Genomic DNA, 26,229 nt, shown 5'->3' on the forward strand with positions numbered 1-26,229 from the left:
CCCCAAGGAGGAAGTCCAAAAAATGACTGTGCTTACTCTCTGCCTTGAGCATGTAACCTGGAGTAAATTCAAGCTGAAGCAACCTTTCATTTAAGGCACAGCTTCTCCTTTTACGCACCAATTATCGCCTTAAATGTTTCAGGAATGAACGAGCTTGTGTAGAAAAGCACCGGGCAAACGCGCGCATCCTTTCCAAATCGGAGACTCTTTGTAGGAATAAACAAAGAGGGCGTATGCTGAGGGGAGGGTCTGTGCTCCTGCAGGCTCCTCCTCTCCGCATAATGTGCCGGCCGGGTTCATTGAAACGACGAGACAGCAGAAAGAGCGCAGCAGCGGCTCGTCGGGAAGCAGAAGACGCGGTTAAGAAAACAACTAGTGTCCGAAAATAGGAGCGCAAAATGCCTCGTTTCTGAGCGTCAGAGTCCTGTGAGCAAGTTCCCGAAAAAAAGAAGAAGAAAAAAGTTCTCATTAATCCCAACGAAGCGGATGGAAATTATTTGGGAATACAGCTTTCTCTCCTCCTCAACTGTGGTACCCTGAAGTCAGACTACAAAGAGACGAGAGGTCGGGCACTGCGCAAGATGGATACTTTCTTTTTAGAGGTGAGTTAGTTCACTTTATCCACTCGTAAAGTACTTTTTGGCTAGTTTTTTGTTTTTAATGCCAGTTTTAAATTATTTTTGACCTTCACTGTCTTTGTTTTGTTTCACTGTGCGACTTATTTCGGATCAGTCCCCATTTTAACCTCTAAAAGGACCTTTTTGGATTCTTTGTGATGCTTTCTCAGTCACTGATATCTCGTATGTTGTCTGTGGTTTGCTTGCACTGGGGCTGCTCTACAGGATGTAGCTGCAGTAGGAACTTAAATGCCCCACCAAGCCTCTGATATGGACCACTATTACAGTGCACCACTTTAAAAATCTCAGCCCAGATAATTTTATTACTGAGCACTCATGTGACAGCAGCAGACTGAAGAGTCCATCCTCTTTTGTCTTTTTAATTTGGCAGCTGATCAGGCCTAGAATGCTGAACAAGTAGCCTCATGCAGGCTGGATGTGTCATCTGCCAATCAGAGACACTCCACCTCACTCAAACACTGACTGTAGGTCGCATTGGTCATCCCTCTTGACTCACAGGAGGACACACACACTCACAGACAGACAGACAGACAGACAATGTGTGAGTCTCCTCCCCTCATTCACCTCTTGTATCTGCTGGCAGCATCAGCTGTCTGCCCCTCACTGTGCTGTGACTCACTGGAGGTTCAGTGTTTGGGAGGTGACTCCTGGATCAGCCGTCTTTCGAACAAGTTTAATGTGTCAAAAGGTGGAACGTAGCATTACATTAGTCACCAAGGTAGTTTTTCTTCATTCAGCATGTCAATTTTCCTTAGGAGAAAGTAAGACTGTATAAGACTGGCTTATATATGGGGATAATACTGAACCAAGTGAGGTCAAGTTTGACCAAAGTCGTGCAAAACCTTGGGAGAAAAACTGTCTCCAGTATTTACCTTGGACACGTTCCATTCATCGATAAGTTAAGGGAAGCATTATTATCCTTTAAAATTGTCACAGTGTCTTTAGAAACTCGTAGTCTAAAGTTAGGATTGACCGATTATCGCTCTGGTCGATTATTGGATTTGATGCTCCACATTTTTCCAGATATTGGTGTTTTCTTTTCCCAGTTGTGGACACTATAATTTTGATTAAGTGTGTCACTTTGGTTCTGATGCTGCTGCCTTTCTCCATCTGCAGTCACCACTCTGATCAATCAATTAAAGTCTGGAGAAATGGCCTATCAAGACTGAACTTTTTTTTTTTTTGCTTTATTGTATCAAATTTTTACACAGAAAGTTTTTTTCAATACAAATAAATATCAGTTATTGGTGTCCTTGATGACTAAAAACTGGCATCAAGTTTGATAAAAGCAATTCGGTGAACACATCGTCTAAAGCTGTCAAAATGACTCAGTCATTTCTGCTAAAAAGTGATTAAACCGAGCAGTATTTCTCGATAAACAACTACCTTTTGGTCACACTAACAACATTTGCCTTTCAAAGACCTAAAGTCCTCCCAAAACTGCAGTTTTAAGTGTAAACCAACCGTGTAGCGAACAGATGGATGTGAGCTGGACTTTTACTCATAATCTGATTCTATTAGAGCGATATGCAGTGCAGAATAAGGTTATTATTTCAGATTACTAGTAATTTCGTGTGTGTCTGTCATCCTTTACCAAGGGGTGAGATTACCACAAAGCTTCACTTCACCCAGGCTCACTCTTTTGTGTCTAATGTGGTTAATGTGGTGTCGCTTCTCATCCTGCAAAAAAGCAAAGGCACTGTTCTGTGTTTCGAGCAACAGAAGTTTTATGAGAGAACCAACAATAAGTGTGATTTGGTCAAAATATGTTTTTGTGATGTTTTCAGAGGTTAGTAGTTTGATGTGATTTACACTGAAAATGGTGACTACTGTTAATCAGTGTTTCAAAGCAGTTTTTTGTTTCTTCAGTAGAATGATACATATCAAAGTGACATTATTACTGAAACTCTGCTTATGTAGAGTTATCATTTATGAACTAAAACTGCAGAAAAAAAACAGTAAACCAGCTGATCTGTATCTGTACTGGTCTTTCCATATCTCAAATCAGAGGTGTGTTAGGAATAAATGAATGGACTGTCCTGGTTTTTAAAGAGAATTTTGGTCTCATGGAAAGAAGCCAGCATCTTATACACCACAGTGCAACACTGTGGATTTAATTAAGCAGGAATTCTGGAAGTGAAGTGAGACAAGGATTAAACTCAACTTGGTGAAAACAAGTGCTGCAGAATAAATCACATGCATGATTCATTGCTGTGAATCTCCAGATTGACAGCCTGCATAATGTAGATATCAACACATTGGTAGCATGAGGGGCACTTTTAACCTTTTACTGATTTAACCCAGTTTAAGAGCTACTGCTATGCCTGAGAAAATGAGGATTCCTTAGCAGAAAATGTTTATTGATATGAACCTGGACAAGTGCAGTATTGGAAATGCAGGAGCTACATTTTTTTTTAATATAAATGTAAGACACGTTGTGGTGCAACAATGATGCCCGAGGCTATGAATCATATTCTCCAAATGAAGGGGAACATACTTGTTTGGTTCAGACCACAGCAAAAACTACATTATCATCAGAAATTGTGACTCATATTGTAGTCTCGATATCTGCCATAGATGAGCGCAGTATTTTATTTTCGTATCCTTTCGGTCAGTTTGTTCGGCCTAGCATCAGCTTTCCTTGCATGTCACAGCTGATGGTGAAGATGGTGACGGGGTGGAAGCTGTAGCAGACTGAGAGCAGAAGCAGGGCCACGGGTGTGTGCTCAAAGGTTTATCCTGAAAGTCCATCCTGTCCATCAGCGCAGGCTTTACCTCCCTGGAGCTGACACCACACCATAAACCCCTCAGCACTGCTGCCTTTACTCCACACCCAATCCGTCCTCTCAGTGGAAGTGACCCACCAAACACAAACACACACACAACTGCTCGGAGTGTGTCGGAGATCTCGTCAGTGCTTTATAACAACCAGGCTGCTGGATTATCATACGTCAGAGATTATCGACACTAGATCCTGCATATCTCCACTTACAGGTTACATGTTTGTGTTTAAAGCTGCATTTATCTCCCTTCCTCTCTTTCATCCACATGAAAACACTGTGAGATCACACACACAGTTACATATTTTATGCCTTTGTAAAACATCCTGTTGACCAAGTTGAATCCCAGCTATTTTCTAAACTTGGTAATCAGTTCCTTTATAGCAGCAGCTGCCACACACTGTAAGGCCACATTAGGACCTTTCCACACCCGTTAACTCCTTCCTTGCATTACACACCAAATTCCTTCCTCTCAAAGATACTTTGACAGAGGGAATCCCAAATTCCCAGCCCTGACCCCTGCACATTCCCGGTCATGGCTGCCTGTCATCCACGCATTGTAGACCTACGGTGGTGAGGCTTTAGGTTTCACACCGTCACCACCGCTGCCCCCTCATGCAGACACATCACCCCCCATCCTGAAACATCACTCACGGCCATCTGTGCTGTTTATGTCTGGCTCTGAAGCTGGAGCCGTGGATCAGCATGCTCACTAAAAATTCTGTGGCGAAGTGGGTAACGTGAGAAAGGCCAACCTGCCGACGCTGGTGGACTATTTTTCTCCTGCGATCGCACGCTCCTTTCTGCCCAGTTGTCACTTCCTCCAGCTGCCGCTTTAAAGAGCTGAGAATCTGAGATCATTGCTCTCCACTTCCACGCTGATGGAGCGAGGAAACAAGTCAGGAAGTGAAGTGAGGATGTAAGGAAGGAAGGAAATGTTTGAAAATGGCTAATGGCTGCTTTTGCATTCCTTTTAAATTTTTTCGTAAGCAGCTTTTTTAAATTTGTAATTAAACCCGAGGAGGTTGTTGTGTGTATTATCACATCAAATTAGGGGATTTTCAAACAAGGCTGCTGAGAATGTTGAAGTTGTGGTGACTTAATAGCACTGGTTGTTTATGAGCAAACAGAGGGAGGTATTATTAAGGCAGCAGTTTGTGTGTGCGTCAGCAGAACTCCTGCAGCTTTGGTACAATCTGGAGGTGGTTTAATCTGTCACAAGAGCGCTGGGGCTAATTACCAACAGCCATTGTCTGACCACTCACCAGAAAACATGGATAATCCTTTCTCATAATGTCACAGTGTTAGGGGAGCTGATTTAGGTTTGCTTATTGAACAGTTTGTTGAATTTCGATTTTCTATTTTGACAGAATTTTTGACATTTTTAAGTGGTGCGCTGCAGCTAGAATCAACTCTGAGTCTAGCCTCTTCACCTCTGCAGCTTGTGTTTGCATTTCTTGTGAGTCTATCAGTAACCTGAGCTCCGTCTATCAGTGAGCTGACCGTCACATGGGGAACTCAGTGCTGTGATAACCTCCTGCTGACACCATGATGTTGACTTTAGCTTTATCTGCTCCATCGCCCATCTCTTCAGACAAAGCTGTCTGTGTTTGCGGTCCTAAAGGGACAGTATATCTTCATCTTTTCACAATATATAACAATTATTGAAGTATAGATGCGAGCCTTCGTCTCTATTAGCACATGGTGATGGACAAACTTGTGCTGTATGGAGCCTCTCGTGGCCTTGTCTGATCTGAATCTTTTAAATAGTTAATTTTGGGAATCGATACCCACTCTCACATCTGTACGGTCAGTCTGAAGCTACCTCTAGCACCTTCAGCTTAGCACAAAGATTGGATAAAGAGGGAAACATGTAGTTCAGTCTGTGTTTTACCGAAACCATACTGTTAAAAATGAAGTTTGTTAGGTTTAAAGAGGTGGTTCTTTGCTGGACAATGTTTTCGCCTTATCAAAGAGATAAAACGTCTTATCATAATGAGCTTTAGATGAGGCTGACAGACTGGTAGATTTCTTTTTTCACCTTTAGAACAAGCCAGGGTGGCTGTTTCCCATCTTTTCACTAAGCTCAGCTCTCCAGGCTGCTGGCAATAGCTTCATACGGACACAGGAGACGGATTGATCTTTTCATTAAGCTCATGGCATGAAAGCAAATAAGACAATTTCCCCCACAAAATTGAGGCGTTCCTGTCAAATTCTCTGGTTCTAGTCCACTCAGGGCTCAGCAGAAGAGTATCACATAACTTTACATGGTCACAAGATGCTACGTTATTTAAAAAAACACACTTTTAATCTTCTCTCCAACACCCATCCTTCCTGCCCTCCCTGTTTCTGTGTGTGTGTCAGCTCTGGGTGTGTCATTCTCTGAAATATAAATCACTTCAGGGCATTTGGGCAAATCACTAACATTTGCCACGTCAGTGAAGCTATGATGACAGAGAACATCCTCAACTACTGCTTTGCTAAATCTGTGAATTTAGAGTGAAATGAGGATTTCCTAAAGACATGCTGAGTTACCTACTTGCTTTGTTTAGTGTTAGAACAGACACAGAGTAGTACACGTGGCTTGTTTGCTCAAGAGAACTGAGACAGACAACATTTTTCCATTTCAACCGTGTACTTTATAAACAATAAATTAAAGGACTTATTTGACTTTTATGTAACATTTAAAAAGCCATTGAAAAGATGAACTCTTGAAAAATATCAATCCCAGGAATAATAAACTAAAAGTAACTAAAATGATTTTGAATGGACTCCTCTTATCTTGTCAATGATAACGATGAATATTTGTTTGTTTTTTTTCCTTTTTCCTTCTACTAAATGTAGAAGTTTTTCGTTTTGGTTGAAAAAGGTTAGGCAAAATAAGTTTTGACTTCAGCCTAAACCCTTCGGTCACAGGACGATGATGTTGATGATGATCTTGTTAATGATGTTGACGATGATGATAATGATCATATTGACGATGATAATTTATGTGGACAACGATTATGATGATGATGGTGATCACATCATAAGTACACAATTGTTACAATGTTTAATTTTTTCCTTGCTGACTGAATAAACTAATACTACTACTACTACTACTAACTCATGTGGCACAGGGGCTAACAATTAAGCAAAATGATCTAACAGAACCTCTAAAAATCACCGACTAAGATTTATCTTGTTAGTTTAATGAGTACAAATGTTTATTTAATGAGGTAAATTGTTGTTTTATGCGGGGTTATGTGCTCGATTACTGATATAATTAGCTGCTGGCTGTAGCTTCGTATTCATCGAACATGATAGTGTTATTGATCTTCTCATCCAATCAGCTGCTTTCTCATCTCTACACTGATGTAATGCTGTTTGTCACCAGAGATGTTTCTGAAGTTGTTCATATTAAAGGCTGACTGGATGTCTCTGTTGGCAGCTCGTGTTACTGTTTCGTGTCGGCGATGCCGTCTTGTCTCATCTTCTGATCTCAAAAAGGTTTCCAGTGTTGCCTTCATGCATCTCCAGCAGGTGAAGCCAGACTCTAATCCACACACGGATCAATTCTTCCAGATTTACGTGTAGATTTGCGTGCCATGCGCCCCAGTGGGTAGAGAGGCTGTCTTGCAACCGGAGGGTTGCCAGTTCGATCCTTGGCCTGGAGAGCTCAAGGTGTTCCTGAGCACCAAACCCCCAATTGCTCCTGGTGGGTTGTGGTTAGCGCCTTGTGTGGCCATATTGATATGACAATAAAGAATCTTTGACCTCATGTAAAGCGCTTTGGGTATCTTTCAGATATAGTAAAGCACTATATAAATACAGACCATTTACCCAGAGAAAATTAGAGCTTTTTGTGTATTGCTGCTTGCCCTCACACTCAAAGCAAATGTGTGTCGGCCTTGACCTTGGCCGCTCTGTACCTGACGGACGCTGTTGCTCGGTAATGAGTTTCGCTCAAATCCTCTGAGTTCAGAGGTCTCGTCTGGCAGCTTAATAACAGCCAACCTGTGATTACTGCTCCCAGCCCAGATGTTGACTTTCCTTTTTTAGCCCCCTATGATTACTCTGCACAGAAGCAGCCTATTATGGGATGGAGCATGTGTGTCTCTAACTTACACAATCCTATGACTGTAGGTTGAATGCATTGCAACAACCACATGGCAATTTAACCCCAAGGTGAAGAAATATTTTACAAAACTGTAAAATTGCTGGCTCTCTCGTGATGAGATTACTGCCACGGTTGTAATTTCAGAACTAATTGGCAGCGCGAACACCCTGCAGGGTTTAAGTACACATCCCATGCTGCATGAGCCTCGACTGCCATGGTCTGAAGAGTCTGACTGGAGCGAACTACACAGCATGGCACAACCCACAGTCATGCCATGTTAGCGTTCCCATCCATTCTCAGTCTGTTTTATTAGACATGAGTGTGTGTGGTTAGGCCCGCGGCTGTTTGTAGGATGAAACACTGAGAAGCTGAGACTCACATGAGGAGGAATGTTTTGTGTTTTCAAGACTCTGTGTGTTTATCTCTCCTACTTGGACCCACGGTACTGCATTCTTCACATCCTCCTCATCCTCAGAAAACAATCCACATTCCCAAGCAAAACAGAAATTAGAGCAGTTTTACTTAATCTTTGTTCAGTGATTTCTGAATGTAGGTGTTCCAGCACTGTCTGCATTGTCTAAACCTTCAAATGCTGCACAGCCTCATACATAAGTCCAATCTGGCACCTCACATTTTAAGCTAAATCATATTTAAATGTGATTTCACATGTACAGTTCATGAATTTCCTGTGAATATTACAGAGTGGAAAATGCAAAAAGAGTATTGGAATAAGTTTCAAAATATTCATTCATCATATTTATTATTGACAAAATTTAGGGATGTCCGATATTGGCTTTTTTGCCAATAAACAATATGCCGATATTGTCCAACTTTCAATTTCCAATTCCGATATCAACCAATATCATTACTGATATATGTGGGCTTGGAAATAATTCCAAACCATAGACATATTGTTGGTCAGGCACAGCAAGGTTGTTACTGCAGCCACACTTCATTTACGCTTCATGACCAGTAAATGCCGGTGAAATCCAGGCAGTATTTGATCTGTTTTCATGACGATAACGATATTGACCAATATTACATTTTTATGCCAGTATCGGGCCAATACCATCAGTGGGCTGATATTGTCAGACGTCCCTAATTAAAATGCAGATTTTTGAGTATTGGATAAATCATTTCATCTACCAAGTGATCAAATGCTTGTTTTGTCCAACTAACAGTAAAGTTTGCTGTCATACATGACTAAGAAAAATTTAAAATCTTCACATTGAAGCAATATAATGAATCCTTTTCAGCGCTCTCCCTGAAAATGTATTGTAAAGTTAATTAAAGAAGTGACAAATACCCACAAAATGCCCCGAGGTATGCAATTTAAAACCATATTAAACACTGGAATGAAGGCTAAACAAGTACTTAAGAAGCTGTACATACAATAATTGCACCTATTTAAATGACTAACCACTTTATCAGCTTTGTCATAGTTAAATTTTTTATCATGACGAAACAGTAAATCATAGCTACGTGGTGAAAATAATAAACCACAAAGACAGGAGGCAGCATGAGCTACAAGTGAAGGTCAAAGGCAGCCAAACAGGAGCCTGGTTTCCTTGTGGTGGTCCACTGACCCTTCCTGCCCCACTGAATGTGCCTCAAAAGCCTCACACTGTCAAACACACACACCCTAAGTCTATCACCGTCCTGACTGAGCAACATTCCTGACATATCTCTTGGGATTCCTGCTGTGTGACCCCACAGCAGCCAGAGAGGGTGAGATAAGTGGAAGCTAGACCGGAGGGAGGACTGGCAGGTGGTTCTGTAGATATTCTAAAGTCACGAAGCTGAGCTGAAAATCCCATCAAACATGCAGTAATCGCATCATTTGTCACCTATTTCTCTCCATCCTGCAAACCTTTTCTGTTGTTAAAAAAGTATCATAACCCAGAGCCTGGGAGCAACTTTTACACTTTGATCACTCGAGAGTGAATGAAAATATGTTCACACAGGATAAGGATGTAAAACAGAACGCTGTGCCAGGAGTCGGTGGCAGAGAGTCAAGTGTTCCTCTCTTTTCTGTTGGGCTCCTGAAGACATAATTTGTTATGCAAATTCTCTTCAATACACTCATTAGCAACACAGTAGCTTCGGTCTGTCAGGGTATGATGGGGAGGTGCTTTGTAACTGCCCCCATCCTCCCCAGACAGTGTGTGTCTGTCTATTGACTGACAGACACACAAATGCACACACACACACACACACACACACACACACACACACACTTACAAACACACCTAATCCTGCACAAACACACAGACTTGCATGTACTTGTTAGATTAATGTTGCGACTCCGTTCGTTCCGTTTCGTTGTTATGAAGTATGATAATGATAATTGACGGTGATGACAGAATTGCTGCTGCATTGTGTGTGTTTGATTTCCATTCAACCGGCTGTGTTTAACACATCATCATTCTCGGTCCGTCTGCGGTAACAAAAACAGTTTTTGAATATGAAAACGAGGCATGAGTGACACTGAGTGAGCTGTTGCCTCTGGGCCGTCCTCCTTTATGTCTGTTTATAGCTTCCTCTGCAGGGGGTTCACGCTGTTCCTTGGAGTCGAGAACAATTGATGATTTTCCTCCTCCCTCCCCTCTGCCACAGGCCGGGGAAGCCCCTGTTCCCCCCCCTGGGACTCCTCCTACACCATTAGCTAATTTCTGATCAGCTGCTCTCTCCATCATTAATTCATACGTCTTCCAGCACAGATGCTAGAGGTTGCTTTTAATCATCTGATTTCACCCCTCGGTCACCCACCCTGCCCTTCCCCGCCCTCACACCCCAGGCTGGCTGCTGGCACTTTGCAGTACCATGTGGAGCAGTGGCAGGGAGGAAACAAAGAAACAAGAAAACGGAAAAAACACATGAAGAGGCACATATAAAATAAACCAGTTTGTTAGGTTTTTTGTTTTGTTTTATTGGTGGAAAATCAGTGCAATGGGACGATTTCCTTCCCTCAACAACCACCACTGAAGAGCCTTAGAGAATGATAATTAGCTCTTAATTTTCCCACTAACCCATCCTGAATGATTCATGATTTGCCATGCGTTTAGATGATTCCAAATGTTACTGGATAATAAATAAGTGGCATCCTGTGTTTGTGATGTCAAACTGTATTCATCTGAAATTGTGCTGTTTCTAGGACTTACAGCTTTTGACCTAATGGAAATCTTGTGGCCAAAGACCCAGAGGAACCTTTGCCCGGATTGCTCTCCCAGCCTAGTTGTTTAATCTCACCAGCTACTTGGCAGACTCCTCTTCAGTCCGCTCGGTCAGGAGACACTATTACTATCCCCGAATTTGGTTTCTTTTGTGGGACGAAGCAATAAACTGCTCCACTATTACCTGTTTAAAAAAAATCTTCTGAATTAACATATCTGTTATGTTTTTTCTTCTTTTTTTTGCTGTTCCAAGCCATTTAAAAAGCCCATGTTTAATCGATGTTTTCCCAGCAAAGCTACTTTATTCTAACTTAATACCCAAATCTAGTGATGAACACATTAGCTTACAGCCGCTGTCAAGTGAGCAAACTTTAAAAATGTAATGAGATTTTTATGGTTTCAACAGAAAAAGAATTGAATTTTACCTCAACATTTTCAGTTGAGGTAATTTCATCTACACCTGACTTATCATAAAAACACAGACAATGCAACCAATATGCTGCCTGAACTTATTAAACGCATCCAGTCAGTGCTCAGAGCTGCACATCTGTCTGGAGGGCAGTGACTCGGCCTTATGTCTACCTATTGTTATGATAATGGGGTTTTGGTATTTGAGGTGTAAATGAATCTGCAGGACCTCAGTCCTGCACATAAAAGCGAGATGTGTGGCTGAACATCTGCTTGAGATGCAGTAGGTCACTGAGAACTTGGAGTTTGTACAGATTTCAGACAAACACACTAAATAATTATTCAGCAGGAAAGGGAGGAAATTGGAGGTGGACAAGTGAAAGCAGCAACAGGTAGAGTTTCTTTTGGATGAATATGCTGCGACTGGACGTGCTCCTGTGTTACGTTTATCTTCCTCCACATCTAAGCGCCAACAAACGATATGCTTGTCAGGAATCCAGCTGGATGACCGCAGGCATCGGTCCGACCTGCAGCACCGGCAGCTATCCACTGGTGTCTGCCTCACTCCCTGAAAACACACTATAAAGCAAGAAATTAGCTTATCATAACTAATTGTCTGACCGCGTCCAAGTCAGGCTGAGTTAATTAGCTTTCTTTTGTTCTGGCTGATACGATCACCTGATACTGCTTGCACTCATGCCACAGCAGACGGCGGAGAAAGAGCCGTGGCACCTTCTACTATGTACACCCTTAAATATTTAAGAGACATTCATTAGCAAATCTTTGAGCGGGATGTCATTATACAAGCCGCAGAAACTTAAGCCTCTGACTCCGGGATCACATCATTCAGCCAGAGTGGTTTCTGTGTCAGAGAGCATGATGGGACGTCGGCGCGAGGCCTGTTTTGGTGGCTCGGGTGGCCATTGTCAGTCGGTTCTGCCTCAGCGGCGCTACACGTGCTCAGTGACATGCAGCATTAAGAATCTGAAATTAGCTTGAGCTGGAAATGTCATGGCAGCAGTTGCTTTTTTAATGGAGCTATTAAAACATGTGGCTACCAGAGGCACAGGAGAGGAGGTAACTGACAGCTGATAATTAAATCCAGTGATGTCTGGACTTTCTGATCAAATGAACACTTTCCAGGGATTATTATGCAAACAGGAGTCACACTGTTTCACCGGGTTAGTTTGAATGGTTAGTCGCGCTGCAGCAGGTAATTCAAGTCTGAGGGTCTTAACACGAGCTGATGCTCATGCCCCTTTGTGTCCCAGCTGGCTTTTGTTTGGGATATTTCCGCCTGGTTAACTTCTGAGCCCTCAGTCAGAGGTGGCTGCTTTTGTCCTAACTTAGTGACGGAGCTCCTGAAGATGGAGGGGACAAGGAGGAGGAGCTTTAGTTTGACCATCTGTTGCTGAGACAATTCATCTTGACTTTATACCCTCTGGCTTCAGACTTTTTAGTCACACACACAATCACATACAAAGATACAAACAAATGAACAAACACAGCTGATGTGCACCGACTGAGTACTCTAGTCACTGAAAAACTTCTCCCAACCTAAAGAATACTGATTGATTTAAATCTAGAGTTCATGTAAGAAAGACCAAAGCATCAAACATCTCCTGACATAACATGATATTGTGGATGTCGAATTTGTCATGTTTTAATGTTTTTTGTCCACGATGCCTTGTGGCAGTGGGGCACTGAATACTTGAGCCAGAATTTTAGCTTCACGATAGAGGCGAGTTAAATTTTGGATCCTTTTCTTGCATATTAAGATATGTTGATCAGAAATTATATCTGCAGTACATCACAAACACAGTTACACTCAGAATCACTAGTAAAAAAAAAAAAAAAGGTAGTGAATCTCATATTGAAAACATCCACATCCTTAAATCTGCAGTTTATTTTATTGCTTTATTGTTGCTCCGTTTCTTAGCCAACCAATCCTGTATTAGAACAGGTAGGACTTATCAACTCTGTAACCTGAAAACCAGAGGAGAAGCCTCAAACACATCTCATTTTCTGGGGAAAAAAAACATTTCTTTCAAAACGTAACGGAAAATGAAGTTTAGTTGTATAGGAACATATTTTTTGTCAGGCAGGGTTACAAATACAACACAAGTTTGCATGTTTTTAGGTTTTACATTGGTAAAAGGTTAACTTAATTACATTAAATCTCAAAAGATACTGTAAATATGACCCTCAATGACAGGAAGAATCCAATATGTGCAAAGTAAGAGTTTCTCATGTTATTCCAGTTTTAATTATAGTGCCTTGTGGGGAGTTTTCCAGAGAGAAAGTCATTCTGAGCCAACTGGCACATCAAGTCAAGCCAGCATTAGTGTTTCCATGGGCCAGCTTGTTGCTGACTTTTGGTCTACAGTGTAGTGCCGACTCTTTTAAAGAAATTATCTGGGAATTCTACATTGGTATCTTCTATTTGACTGTATCTAGCTGTCTGCACTGATCATGCTGTTTCAAGAGACTGTAAAAGATGTTGACTGGACATGCTTTTGAGAAGGTCTTTGTTTATGTGAGTGGAAAGCCTCTTAGATTCTGACTCAGCCATTGCACCATTAAGGACTTGGAATTTTTCTCCTTTCTTTTTTACATCACTAAAAATTTCTTTATTGAGGCAATACCAGATGAGGTGTGGAAAATTACAGTCTTATGAGCCATCATTTTGCTCTGCATGTCATATCTTGTCCTTTTCTGTTGAAGATTTCATGTAATCCACATATTGTTTCACCATATCCATGTTTTCTCTCTGTGTCGCCTTCAGTGGTGGTGTCATGAGTACAATGACCGTTTCCAAGAAGAAGTGCACCAGGAGTGTTTTTCCGAATTCAAGCCCGTTTAATTTGCAGTTACGTAACAACGGCTGATCTTCTTAGATTCCATAGAGTAAACACTATTAATCTCCTGACTGGACTTGGGCAAACTCACGTGAAGCAGCTTTTCCCTGAATAGGCTGTGCACGCCAGGCTGGTACCAGGCAGACACAGTTGGTCACTGGTATGGAGGTCACCGATGGCCTCACATTCAACGGAAACTGAGTTAATGTGCAGCCATGTGTTGAGAATACCTGTGTTGTATTTGCGTCCTGATGTTTCTGTTTGTCTGCCTCTTTCTCCAGACAATAGGAGGCGGGACATTATCAGCTGTCCGCACCCTTCCTCTTTCCCCTCTCGCTCCCCCTCGGCCTCCTCTTCCTAATTTACACGACCCCCTTTATCCCACTCACTGCTGTCCCCTGTGGTTTGAGAGCCACATTTAGCCGTGCTCCATTTGCTGACTGAAAGAAAAAAAATCCTTGATGATGGAAGTGGGTTTTTTACAGTGGCTGGTTAGACCGAGTGACGCTTTGTTTGAGAAAAGAGGCCTGAATCACAAAATGAAGAAAAGATCAAAGACCGATCCTCACCCTGAGCTGTTTGAGCAAGTTCATTTAATGATCTCCATAATGGATTAAATCTTCATTAAATAATTCCCCCTTTGTGTTTCAGCTGATAGGGTTTCACGTAAATAGCTAGTACACTAAACAAAAGCGTCTTGATCTTTGTTCTGACTCTGGTGACAAACACATTTGTGCTCCATGGATGAGAGTGTGTGCACACGTGGCAGCCTGTTGTTAATAGTTAATGAGGATTGATGTCTGGAAGTGGTGACCTTGTATAAGGTTTCCTAGTGGAATTCATGCATATTGATCTCTTCGGTTTCATGCTCTGTTGGACCCACAATTCGCTTGTGCTCCGTGCTTCCCTGATTGGTGGTGATGATTAATGGTGTTTAACTGGTCAAAGATGCACTCCTTATGAGATAGAATCCATTAGAATTTGCATCATATGGATCTTTTAAGAAAAACGCAAAATGGTAAATTTTACTAGAGACCGAGGAAGTTTTACATTTTTTCAATAGACTTTCTCAAAGAAGCAGAAGCTAAAATGTAGCATTTCAGACATGAGCTGCTGCAGTATTGAATAGTATGAGAAAAATGATGTTTTTTGGACATTAAAGCATGTTAACCTGTACCGAAGTCATAAAAATAAAGTAAAATTATAATCCTGTAAGTGTGCATAATCCAATCCAAAAGATTTGCCAGTTAGACCTCAGACTCAGACTGCATAGGCTTAACTTCTCATCCTTGCAGTCAATCAAACACAGCCCATTCTATAAATGTGTCCTCCACCACTGTAAGGAAATGACAGTCCATCTGAGCAATCAGCCTCAGATTCCTGTTATTGCTGCTGGTTACTGAGACATGTCTGGGAAGGTCAGTGACTCCACGTGGATACACAAACACAGGAGACCCGCCGCCCACATCAGTTGCAGCGCTGGTGTTAATCTCTGTCTGGAACCGGGATCTGATGAGGGGATAATGGCGAGGAGTGCGTTGTGGTCTGCCTGTCTGAAATATAGACAGGAAGAAAGGATGGTGGGCAGCAAAATATTTGTATTGATTGATTTCCAAGAGTGGCAGTCGCTCATTTGGGGCCGCGATCTTCTCTTTTATGGAGTAAACCAGCCACAGAACCAAAGACTGAAAGCCTTTTTGACAGTTTAACTGAGCGCATATGACTCTGAGTAGTAGTTTAGTCTCTGTCACGCCCTCAGCATACAGGCCTGGCAAACAACTTAAAAGTCAGATCACAGTTTAAAAAAGGATGATTGTGCTGGTCCAGGCCTGGTAAGGCAGCGGCCATGTGGCACATAGCGGTGAGCAATGTTGGGAAAAAGACAGAGCGGAAAAAGACAGTGAGAGAAGCAAACCGAGGGCATAATTCTTGCTTTTCTAGAAAAATCTCTGTTCTTATTCAGCCTGGCTTTTTGTATTGTACCTAAATGATGAAGGATGTGTCTTTTTCTGGACCAGATTTCTTCTTTTTTTGTCTCTATGGCCAACATAAGGGACAAGAGTGTCAGTGAAACAATTGTAATGCAAATATGCACTACTTTTCTGTGAAACATGTTGATTCCAATACAGCCCCTGTATCCAGATGCTAAGGTTGTTGTGCTGCCTGTTGTGTTGCAGGGAGCCCGTGTTTGGCTGAGACACAAAGAGCAACTCCTCCCCTCCACGGTCAGCTCTTGTGATGATTCGTCCCTGGCTGTCACAACCGACTATGGAAAGGTAAGAAGTCTTCTCTTGTACTGATGTTGCCTCTTCTTCACTTTTGACTGTGCCAAACTGAGACTGTGTGCCTGCACCAAGAAGCATTTTTCATTGGTGGAATTTCATTGGTTTCAGGATTTGGAATTAGGTTTGCAAGCCCATCATAAAACCAAGAAAGTAAAATCAACTCTACGATGCATTAAAAAAATGTCTTGTCATCACTACAGTATCTCATAGGCTGCATTATACATTGAATTCAGGTTAATTTTATTTATCTAGTGCCAAGATGCTTTCCAGAACCCATATGCCAGAAACCCTGGAGCAAGCTATAAGAAGACAGTGAGTGGCAAGAAAAAGCTCCCTTTGAAGCTCCCCTCAAATGCTCTTAGCATGTACAGGGTTGTGCTATAATCTGAATGGGCATTGACCCATTGTGTATAAGTGGGAGAGCTAATTGTTTGAACACATGTTTCATCTGAAGGCTCTTTGGTGGGATCAACACCTTTTGTAATAAAGTAAGAATGACAGGAATGGAGTCCTTGTGACAAGTCGTTGGCCCGAGCTTATCTGTTTGGCAGGGCACGCTGGTCTTTGTGTCTGGAGGAAATCCTGTTAGAGAGGCAAAGTGAGAGACAGAGAGAGAGAGAGAGATGTGGCGATGGATTGAAAAAGAATTAATTCATGTCTGTGGGTCATAGACTGTAGATCAAAAGTGAGCTTGCATTAAATTGTACTTTAGCTCTATACAGTGTACAAGCTTTGCAAACTTTAACTCAGCCGCAGTCCTACAGGACCACGTCTGTCCACAGGATTAAGACGTATAGCATCATTTCCTTACACAGCCTCAGCGTTTCCACATACAGCCTCTACCACATGGCCGTCATCCTAACCATAAGCCATAAGCCCACTATTTTCCTACAGGAGTCCTTCTTAGAAATGGCATCATATAGAGTGGAGAGCACCAAGTTTCTAAGGAGGAGCATTTTTCTCATGTGTAAATTAGGCATGGAATTTTTTATTTATTTATTTTTTAAATTTTGATTTGGAAAGAGTAAAATTACAAAGACATGTACATCTTAATACTTATTCAACATTTCTTTCCTTTTTTTTTTTAAAGTAAGTTGTGTGGGAGAATTTTCCTCTAATGTAAAATCGCCTTTAACAAAAATTTTACCTTTTTAATATCTTCTCTTCAAAAAGCTGGAGATCAATTCCCCTCACACATTGCCAATATACAAACAAAAATGAACAATTGGAAAAGGGAAGCAGAATGCAAAAGAAAAAACCCCAAAACAAAACAAATTGGAACTACAAACTTCAAAGGGGAGCCTACAGTATGGTATTTTAAAAAAGAAAAAAATTAGTAATACATAAATAAAGATATGTATAAGAGCACCTTTGGTCAAAACCACTCGGAGAAGTCATAAAAATTCTGGTCTAATTTGAGCAATGTAATGGATCCATTTATTCCAAATATCATAAAATTTGTCTTTCCTTATATTTAAAATATAGGTCAACTTTTCCATGGTAAAGATTTCAAAAATTATATCAATCCAGCCATTTAGAGAGAGTGGAGCAGTAGTTAGCCATTTTCTTGTAATATTTTTTTTACTTGCAGCTAAAAGGGCCTGTAGCAGTTTTTGTATCACTTCTCCGTTTCAAGCAAGTAACATGGCCCAAATAGAGGCTTTCAAAATTAAATGGTAAGTCAATTCCAAATACCGAGTTTAAGCTTCTATGAATCTCTTTCCAGTACCCATTTAATTTAGGGCAATCCCAGAATATATGGTAGTGGTTAGTGTCCTCTGAGCCGCACTGTCTCCAGCATTTTGCCGTCTTTGCATATTTACCCTGAGCAGGTGTCTTGAAGTATCTCACAACATTCTTCCAACAGTGCTCACGCCAAGACAGTGAACTAGTAGAAGACCACTGGAATGACCAGATTTCCCCCCAATGTTCCTCAGAAATATTAATAGCTGCCTCTTTGTCCCATTTCTGCTTTATATAAAGTGTTTTACATTTGTTGGTAGTAAAGAGAGCATTATATATTCCAGAAATCATTTTTCGGGGAAAGATACCATATGCTGATTTCAATATTTTGTAAAATGCTATATCACAGGGTGAAAAATTAGAAGTTTTGCATTTCGAAGTAAAGCTATGTCTAACTTGAAGGTATCTATAAAATTCGGTTGTTCCTAAATCATATTTTTTCTGGAGAGCCCGGAAACTAACAAAAACATTATTTTTGGTAAATAACCAATATGTTGTAAGGCCCTTCTGGAATTTTTTTTTTAATATAAACATGTCAAAACCATTGAGAATGATCACACTCCACTTCTCAGTTCTCCTCAGCTCTACGGAGGTTTTTCAGCATTCATTGTGGACTTAATTAAATCTTGCAGCCTTGAACACGCTGTCATCTGAATCAATAGGCTGGAAGGGGGTTAAATAGTCAAGTGTTTGGGGTACTTGATCTTGGAGAACTTTTCCTGGAACTTCAACACCTCCACTCTAGTCAAGAAGACACAGATGTGATTCCTAAAGAAAACTAAAAAGGGCTCACCTGTCACCTTAGATCCTGGTGAACTTTAATTGGTGAACAAATGAGAGGACTAACTCCATACCTGCTTGGCATGGCAACTGCTCAGTATACAACCACCAAAAGATAACCCAACAACCTGCAGAACGACATTTGGATTGACAGCCTTTTCAATCAAAGACTGTCACATCTGGAACACATTACCAAACGAATTAATAGGATAGCAGATCTAAAAACTTTTACAGCAAAAGTTCAGAATTGGCTGAAAGAAGAAAAAGAATGTATCCACCTATGACATCTATAAGGTCCAACTAACTGTGGATTGTGTCATTTTGTGTGTTTGTGTGTGTGGGTGTGGGGGGTTATAGGTTTATATTGTTGTCTGTGCTGTTTTTGTTGGTGTTGTTGGTCCTCTGACGACTTTTACGGAAATGCCCAACCAGGGAAGGGAGTTGAACATTAGCTTAATGCTATACACTCTATATGCAATACATCAGTTGGGTTCTATGTTAATTGCATGGTCCCTGATCAAATAAATGAATAAATACATAATGGGTGGTGAAAAACGCCCAGTGGATCACGAGTGCTAGTGTTTAGATCATAGACTGTATATATAATGGACGTAGCATCTGACTCCAGAATTGAAGCCAACCCGGAAGTGTCAAAAACTTGCAATATCACGCCGTCCGCTAGGGTTGGCTCCAAAAAGCTTTTTCTCCATAGACCGCAATTCATTTTTGGAAAAAATAAAATTTGATAGACTGATTTTCTACAGCTCAGGATTTTTTTTCCCGTTAGTTTTCATGGTCAAAATGAGAGATCAGGTGGCCGATCTTAAAATAAATCACTACTGAATTTTAAATAAATTGTTAAAGTTGGCGGAGCCAGGGGGCGTGGCTATACTTGATAGACAGCAACAGAAGCCTCTGCGGTAAAATGTGGGCGGGATAAGAGAGTCCTCAGCCAATCCTGCCCCGAGTTGCTCTCCGTTCCAGCCTGTTTGATGACGCTTTTTACGTCACTGGCTCCAAAAAATCCAAAACGGCAACCAGGAAGTAGCAAAATCCGGGCTTCATTTTCTCGGCATTGAAACCAACGGGTGACGTCACGGTTAGTTTACGCCTGGTTTAGATTCTTGCCTTAGAAACCTCAATTGCCAGTTACCCCAACTACAGACTTTTCTCAGGCAGAATATGTATCAAAATATCTTTTTTGCTCCTTGAACTCCAGCCTCAGGCTATAAACCATAACTGCACCATTAGTAATCTGTATAGGTATATTCTAATATATTTTCCATTATCTGTACACGTCACCCTGCTGGCATTGAGTCCACATGCATCACAAGCGAATGATCACATGAATAAGAAATTACACAGTAGCTGATCTGCAGGGCTCGTGTGTTTTGCGTGGCTTGCTGGGTTGAGGCTTTCTGTGGAACTTCTTGGACTCCGAGCACATTGGTGGGTAAAAGGTGGAGTCATAAAACATGTGTGAGGGGGAACATATGAACTCATGCAACCTTCCAAGCATATTATGTGATGTTTCTGTGGTCAGTGGTGGAGATGCTTGCAGTGTGAGGAGTGAACCACGTGCAGGGACCTACTCTCAGTCAAGAAACATTTCAACACCCACAGTGGGAGTTTTAAAAAGAAAACATTAGGCTAATCTGACGCCACGTTTTTTTCATGACTGGGACCACAGTGTCGGAGCTGACCTGAAGCTAGACTCTCTCATATGATCTTCACATGTGAGCTCAGGATGTCGGTTATCGGGCCAAGCATATGGTTGTCTCCTGTGCTTCCAATTCCTGAGCCTTTGCAGCCAGAATGAAAGGAATGTGAGTCTGAGAAACAGACCGTCTCCACCTTCTGGATCCCTGGCTGACCTTGTATGATCCCCCGTTCCTGGATGACATATTTTCTGAGGTTTATTGGCATTTCCTGATCCACTCACTATCTTTTATTTAATCCAGCTTTTCTGTCAGGCTCAGGGTATTATGTGTTTTTGTTGTCTGCCTGTCTGCCTCTGTGTGTTTCCTTGTGTTTTTATGTACCATGTCAGAGGTGGTTTGGTAAATGTATCTTGGCAGCGATTTCCACTCAGAGGGTGGGTTATACCATTATCCGCTGCTTCAGTGGCTCGCACTAAGGTGCAGCTCCCTACTTGAGTGCTCAGCTGGACTCCAGAGAGCACCACTGGACTGTCTTCGCCCGCATGGCCTCGGATTTAACAGGCTGACCCGGCTCCTGTCATATTAAGCATCACATCAGCATTCATCATCGTCTCATCCGCAGTACAGTGAGGCCCTAAGTGGACGAGTGGGATGCAGCAGACACATTGAAATGAGGAGCGAGATGTCTTGCGGGTTTTGTGTGTTTGAGTGCATCTGTGTGTGTGTGTGTGTGTGTGTGTGTGTGTGTGTGGGGTGCTCAGGTGCTGGCTATACTTGTGGGGACCAAATGTCCCCACAACTGTAGGAAAACCGAAAACAATTTCACTTGTGGGGACCTCATTTCAGTCCCCACAAGTTTAAACAGTGTTTTCTTGGCCATGTTGTTGTTACTGAAAAAAGTAAAAGTGCAAAAACGTTTCTTTAGGGTTAGGCATTGTTTTGGTCTGGGTTAAGGTTAGGGTTAGGGGTTAGATATGAATGGGAGTCAATGGTATGTCCCTACCGGTATAGATAAACAAACATGTGTGTGTATGTGTGTGTATGTGTGTGTGTGTGTGTGTGTGTGTGTGTGTGTGTGTGTGTGTGTGTGTGTGTGTGTGTGTTCTAGCTTTTGCTACATTGTGGGGGACCAAATGTCCCCACAACGGTAGGAAAACCGAAAACTATGTCACTTGTGGGGACCTCATTTCGGGCCCCACAAGTTTAAACAGTGTTTTCTTGGCCATGTTGTTGTTACTGAAAAAAGTAAAAATGCAAAACGTTTCTTTAGGGTTAGCCATTGTTTTGGTTAGGGTTTGGTTAAGGTTAGGGTTAGGGTTAGGGGTTAGATATGAATGGGAGTCAATGGTAAGTCCCCACAATGATAGAAAAACATAATATGTGTGTGTGTGTGTGTGTGTGTGTGTGTGTGTGTGTTTGTGTGCGTGCTTTTTTGTGGCCAGATGGCACCAGCTGGATTAACAGTGTGCGAGTTGTCCCCTGAGGGGCGTGCATGTAAAGAAAAGCAGGAAGAGGATCTGTCACCTGAACTAAATAGCTGCTGCTGGTGATGTCATTGTTGTCTTACTGAACAATATTTACAATTGCCATTTAATGCATGAATAATTTGACACATATTTAAAGTACATAATGTTTCTCTTATACATATCAGTCAGATAACTATTGATAATCGATTTTCAGTGTTATACATTATGAGGATTTGTTGACTTTTTTGTGTTATGTGAGTTGAAAATCTTTAGGTATCCAAACAGACAAGCTGTTTAACCCTCCTGTTGTCCTTGTTGGCATCAAAAAATATTGTTTCCTTATCTGGAAAAAATTCAAAAATTCAGCAAAAAAAATCACCAAATTTCTGAAAATTTGCAAAACCTTGAGGAAGAAAATTCCAATAATTCCTTAAAAATTTCCCTTAAAAGTTTTATTTTAAAAAATCCCTCAACTGTGGCAAGAAAATTCTTGTAAATATTTTCAAAAAATGAGTAAAAATGTTCCTAAAAATTACTTAAAATATCTAAAGTTATTACATATATATTAGTAAACTTCTAATATTTTCTTTAAGAACATTCACAAAAAAATCAACCAAAATCCAGCAAAAAATTTGCTGAACATGAAGAAACATTTTTAACAATTCTTTTTTTTCACCAAAAAATGTTCAAAAACTTCCCAAAAATATTGAAAATGTGGACATCAGAAGTTTCACTATGACAATGTTTTTTTTTTGTTTTTTTTACCACATTTTCAAGCTTTAAAATGGAGCAATTTGACCCGCAGGACAACACGAGGATTAATGACATCACACTGAGCTTTAAGAAACTGTGATACTTGCCTTAAACAATTTTCTTTGATTTTATAGATTAAATAATAGATGAATAAAAAAATGTTGGCATAATGAATAAGAAATGAAAATAATTGTTGTTTGCAGCCCAAAATTAATGGCCAGTTGGGTAAACTAGACTCCTCTCTAAACTGGTTTTAGGATGAACCACAATAAAGAGTTATTTCTTGTCATTCCTTACACAAATACTAAAACTAAGCCAATTACAAAACTGTTTATATGTTTTGCTATCAAGAAATCCTCTTTAGCCTAAGTAAAAGACATGAAATTTGACTCCTACAAAGAATGAATCCTGAAGTCGTCCACAGCCTGCAGACGTACAGTCTCTGTGGTTTAAAATAGGTCATTGATGGCCCCTCAGTCTTTTCTGGATAATTAGTCAATGGATCCATTATGTGAGCCTTTATGCGAGTGATGTGCATTCACGAGTGAGCTCACAAAAACAACATGCTCACACAAACATCACTGTCCCTCTGTGTGGTAAGCCACAAATATTTTCAGGTTTTACAGAATATGGATACATATATTTTGGGAGTTTCAAGCAGGTTGTGATGTAAAATTCTCTCTCTGCTTTCTCTCTCTGCTGTTTGTTTTCACAATTTTCCCCATTATTAAGCCTATCCCCCCTCTCCACACCCTCCATTTCTCCCGAGTCTGGGCGGGATCCCCCTGCAGCAGATGGGTTCACTGTAAGACAGAGGGAGTCAGACAGAGTAAATAAAAAGGCAGAAAAAGAGAAAGAGAGAGGCAAAAACTAGCAGTGAAAAACAAGGCCGTTTTTGTATCCACAAGCCTGTGATTTTGTGTGCGTCCATGTGTATCCACTCCTAAAGGCCTGAATATTTCTGACAGTAAAACAGAAGTCCGCTGAGCCTCGGAGCCAGACTCCACCTATTTGTGAATATTCAGTAGAGCTGGCTGAACAAAGCGCAGCAGCAGGGTGTGGTTTCAGTGAGCAGGAAACAAAAGGAGAGAACGCTACAGCTGCAAGAAAAGTTTAAAATTCAATTGGCTGCTGTTGCTGCATTATTAGAGAAACATGCTCCCACTATTTAGTTTTTATCTTTTTGGTGGAACTTTTCATTTTGGCTCAGTTTGATGCATTTTAGTTCATTCAAGAATGTCTGTCCAAAGAATTAAGCTAAAAGGAGAAAAAAAACCTACTTTTTAGGATGAATTGTTTCCTTTCAAGCCCAAATAAGGCTGTAACAAGGAACTATTTTAATGATCACTTATTTGGCCAGCTATTTTAGTGAGTAATTGATCAGTTTTTCTGTCTGAAAACAAAGAATGGCTCTTCACAATCAACAGACAGGTTGTTTTGTCTGCCTAAGTGCTGACTGTCAAATATAATGACTTAGCTTAATCCCATTCAACAGAAGTAGTGACGAATCCTCACAATTACGAAGCTAGAAGGAGAAAAAAGTTGACATTTTTGCTTTATAATTATCAAAATAGTCGGTCAGTCATTGAATCAATTGGTCCACCTCCTGTTTCAGTTCCAGTTCATATCTTAATACCTGGAAATCATCTATTTCATTAAGTATTTTATCTCATATTAAGTCTAAATCTTCTGTTGTTTAGAATCTATGTTGTACATACTTATTTATAAAATGGATTTCTATTTTGAAAATGAAATTAAAAATATAAAATTCCCAGATAAGATAAGATAAGATAATCTTTTATTGCTCCCCAATAAATGAAAGTCACATTGCTACAGGAGCAGATTAATGGGTTGGAGTTGTCCACCACCATTCTCAGTAAATATTTGCTGGAATGAACCAGATTGCTGCAAAATTTTCTTTTATTTTTATCAAGGTTGCGTAGTTTTTTTCAAGAAGTATGGAAGAAAAGGATAAATAACAAAAGAGAAATACCAGCAGAAACACCCTTGGCTCAGCTGCTTCAGTAGCTTGATTATACACTTCATGAAAAACAGAAACTTTGGATTATTGTTTATCAGCACTGTAGTTTTATTTAATATTGAGATTGTTTTTTTTGCATTATTCTGCTTCCAGCCACGTGTTCATCAGCGCAGCTTGATAATGTCAACACCAGGCTCCATTTGGAAAGGATTGATTTGTGCAGCGAACAACTTTGCCAATCAATCATGAATCACATGTTGTTGTAAGTGGCATGAAACAGTCTCCAGCCATCATTACAGCACTCCAGTCATTAACATTGATGAAGCTGTGTCCCCTTGTGAGCACGCATGGCGATAATTGTGGAAGGGCTGCTGTGTGACGACTGGAGTCAGGATCAGGGGGAAAAATCATTTAGTTACTTTCACTCTGTGCTCTAAATGTTACGGACATCTGTGACTATAAATTCAAAGCAAATTCCTAGCATGAGGCTGATTTCAAATGGTTTTTGGAAGTTTATTATCAATAATAGATCGTGCACGCTGTTACACTGCTGGGCTGCTGTAGCTGTTGTAACTTGATGGAAGCATCATGTGGGATGCGGCCGATTGGTTAAAGTTTCATTTTAGTCCATTCCACAGGATGTTGCTTAGTCAATAAATTATTTGGAAACAAATGTAATAAAGAGATTAATAAATATTGGTGAGCAGTGCTGCGGCTTTGAGGACAGCGTTCAGTGACTTATCTCACAGGAATGTAACCAACAATAAAGGCAAGACCACAGAGGGGGTAAAGTGGAGGAATGTGAAACTTCTTTTGATGCTGAAAACTCCAGCTCAGTTTCCTCAGAGTATCTCTGATGTTTCGGGCATGAAAAAGTCCCCCAGGCTCGCTCTGTGAAATCTGAACAGTAAGTCATATAAAGAAGATCAGAGGCAGAGGTTTTAAAATGTTTTGCAGAAAGACAAACGCTCAGCATGCATGCACACTTTTACATGCACACATCATATAATATAATCAGTTCATCCTTCTCCGGTGTGTTTTTGTGTTGAAGGTGCTTCTCGAGTACGCAGCCCATTGCGTGTTTCTTTATGGCCATGTTTGTTTTCCTCCTTCAACACTTGAAATTGAGAGAGTAACCTTGTCCTGCTGTTTGTTAGCCTGTATTAACTTTACTCCCCGCCACCTCTGTGCCCCTTTAAACTTGTGCTTTGGGAATGTAAAGAATGCTAGCATGGGGAGTTGATGTATCGTAGGCGTCAGTGATTTGTTAGAGTGAATGTTGGACACAGAGTCTGGTTGTCAGTGTCGACAGAAACCAGAGATCTGGGAAGGAGTTGATATTTATCGTTTTACAACATAGTTTTTGAAATTAAAGCTAGTGTAGGCAAAAATCTAGAAAAAAAGAAAAAGCAAAACACCAGAATTAACATAGCTCACAACCTGTGAGTAATATTGAATTGAATTGAATTTATTTATTTGATAGGGACGATGCAGTTTAACATAGTTCCATTACTAAGCATGAATCTGATGTGCTGCACAGAGAGTTTATAGCAAATGCTAATTTCCAACTCTTGTTCCTAGATGGGCCTTTAAATATAAAAGTC

The 26,229-nt window shown here is 40.8% G+C and overlaps 1 protein-coding gene across 1 annotated transcript in view; it reads left to right on the forward strand.

Annotated features, from left to right (window-relative positions):
- The first annotated feature begins 305 nt into the window (after positions 1-305).
- Positions 306-26,229, forward strand: part of myo10l3 (myosin X, like 3) — a 66,800-nt gene continuing 40,876 nt past the window's right edge. The window contains exons 1-2 of the mRNA XM_022213574.2: positions 306-602; positions 16,134-16,232. Of these exons, the coding sequence (XP_022069266.2) occupies positions 582-602; positions 16,134-16,232 (120 nt within the window). The 5' untranslated portion in view covers positions 306-581. The remainder of the gene's footprint in view (positions 603-16,133; positions 16,233-26,229) is intronic.

Source organism: Acanthochromis polyacanthus, chromosome 14 (assembly GCF_021347895.1).
Source record: "Acanthochromis polyacanthus isolate Apoly-LR-REF ecotype Palm Island chromosome 14, KAUST_Apoly_ChrSc, whole genome shotgun sequence".
NCBI classification, from domain to species: Eukaryota; Metazoa; Chordata; class Actinopteri; family Pomacentridae; genus Acanthochromis; species Acanthochromis polyacanthus.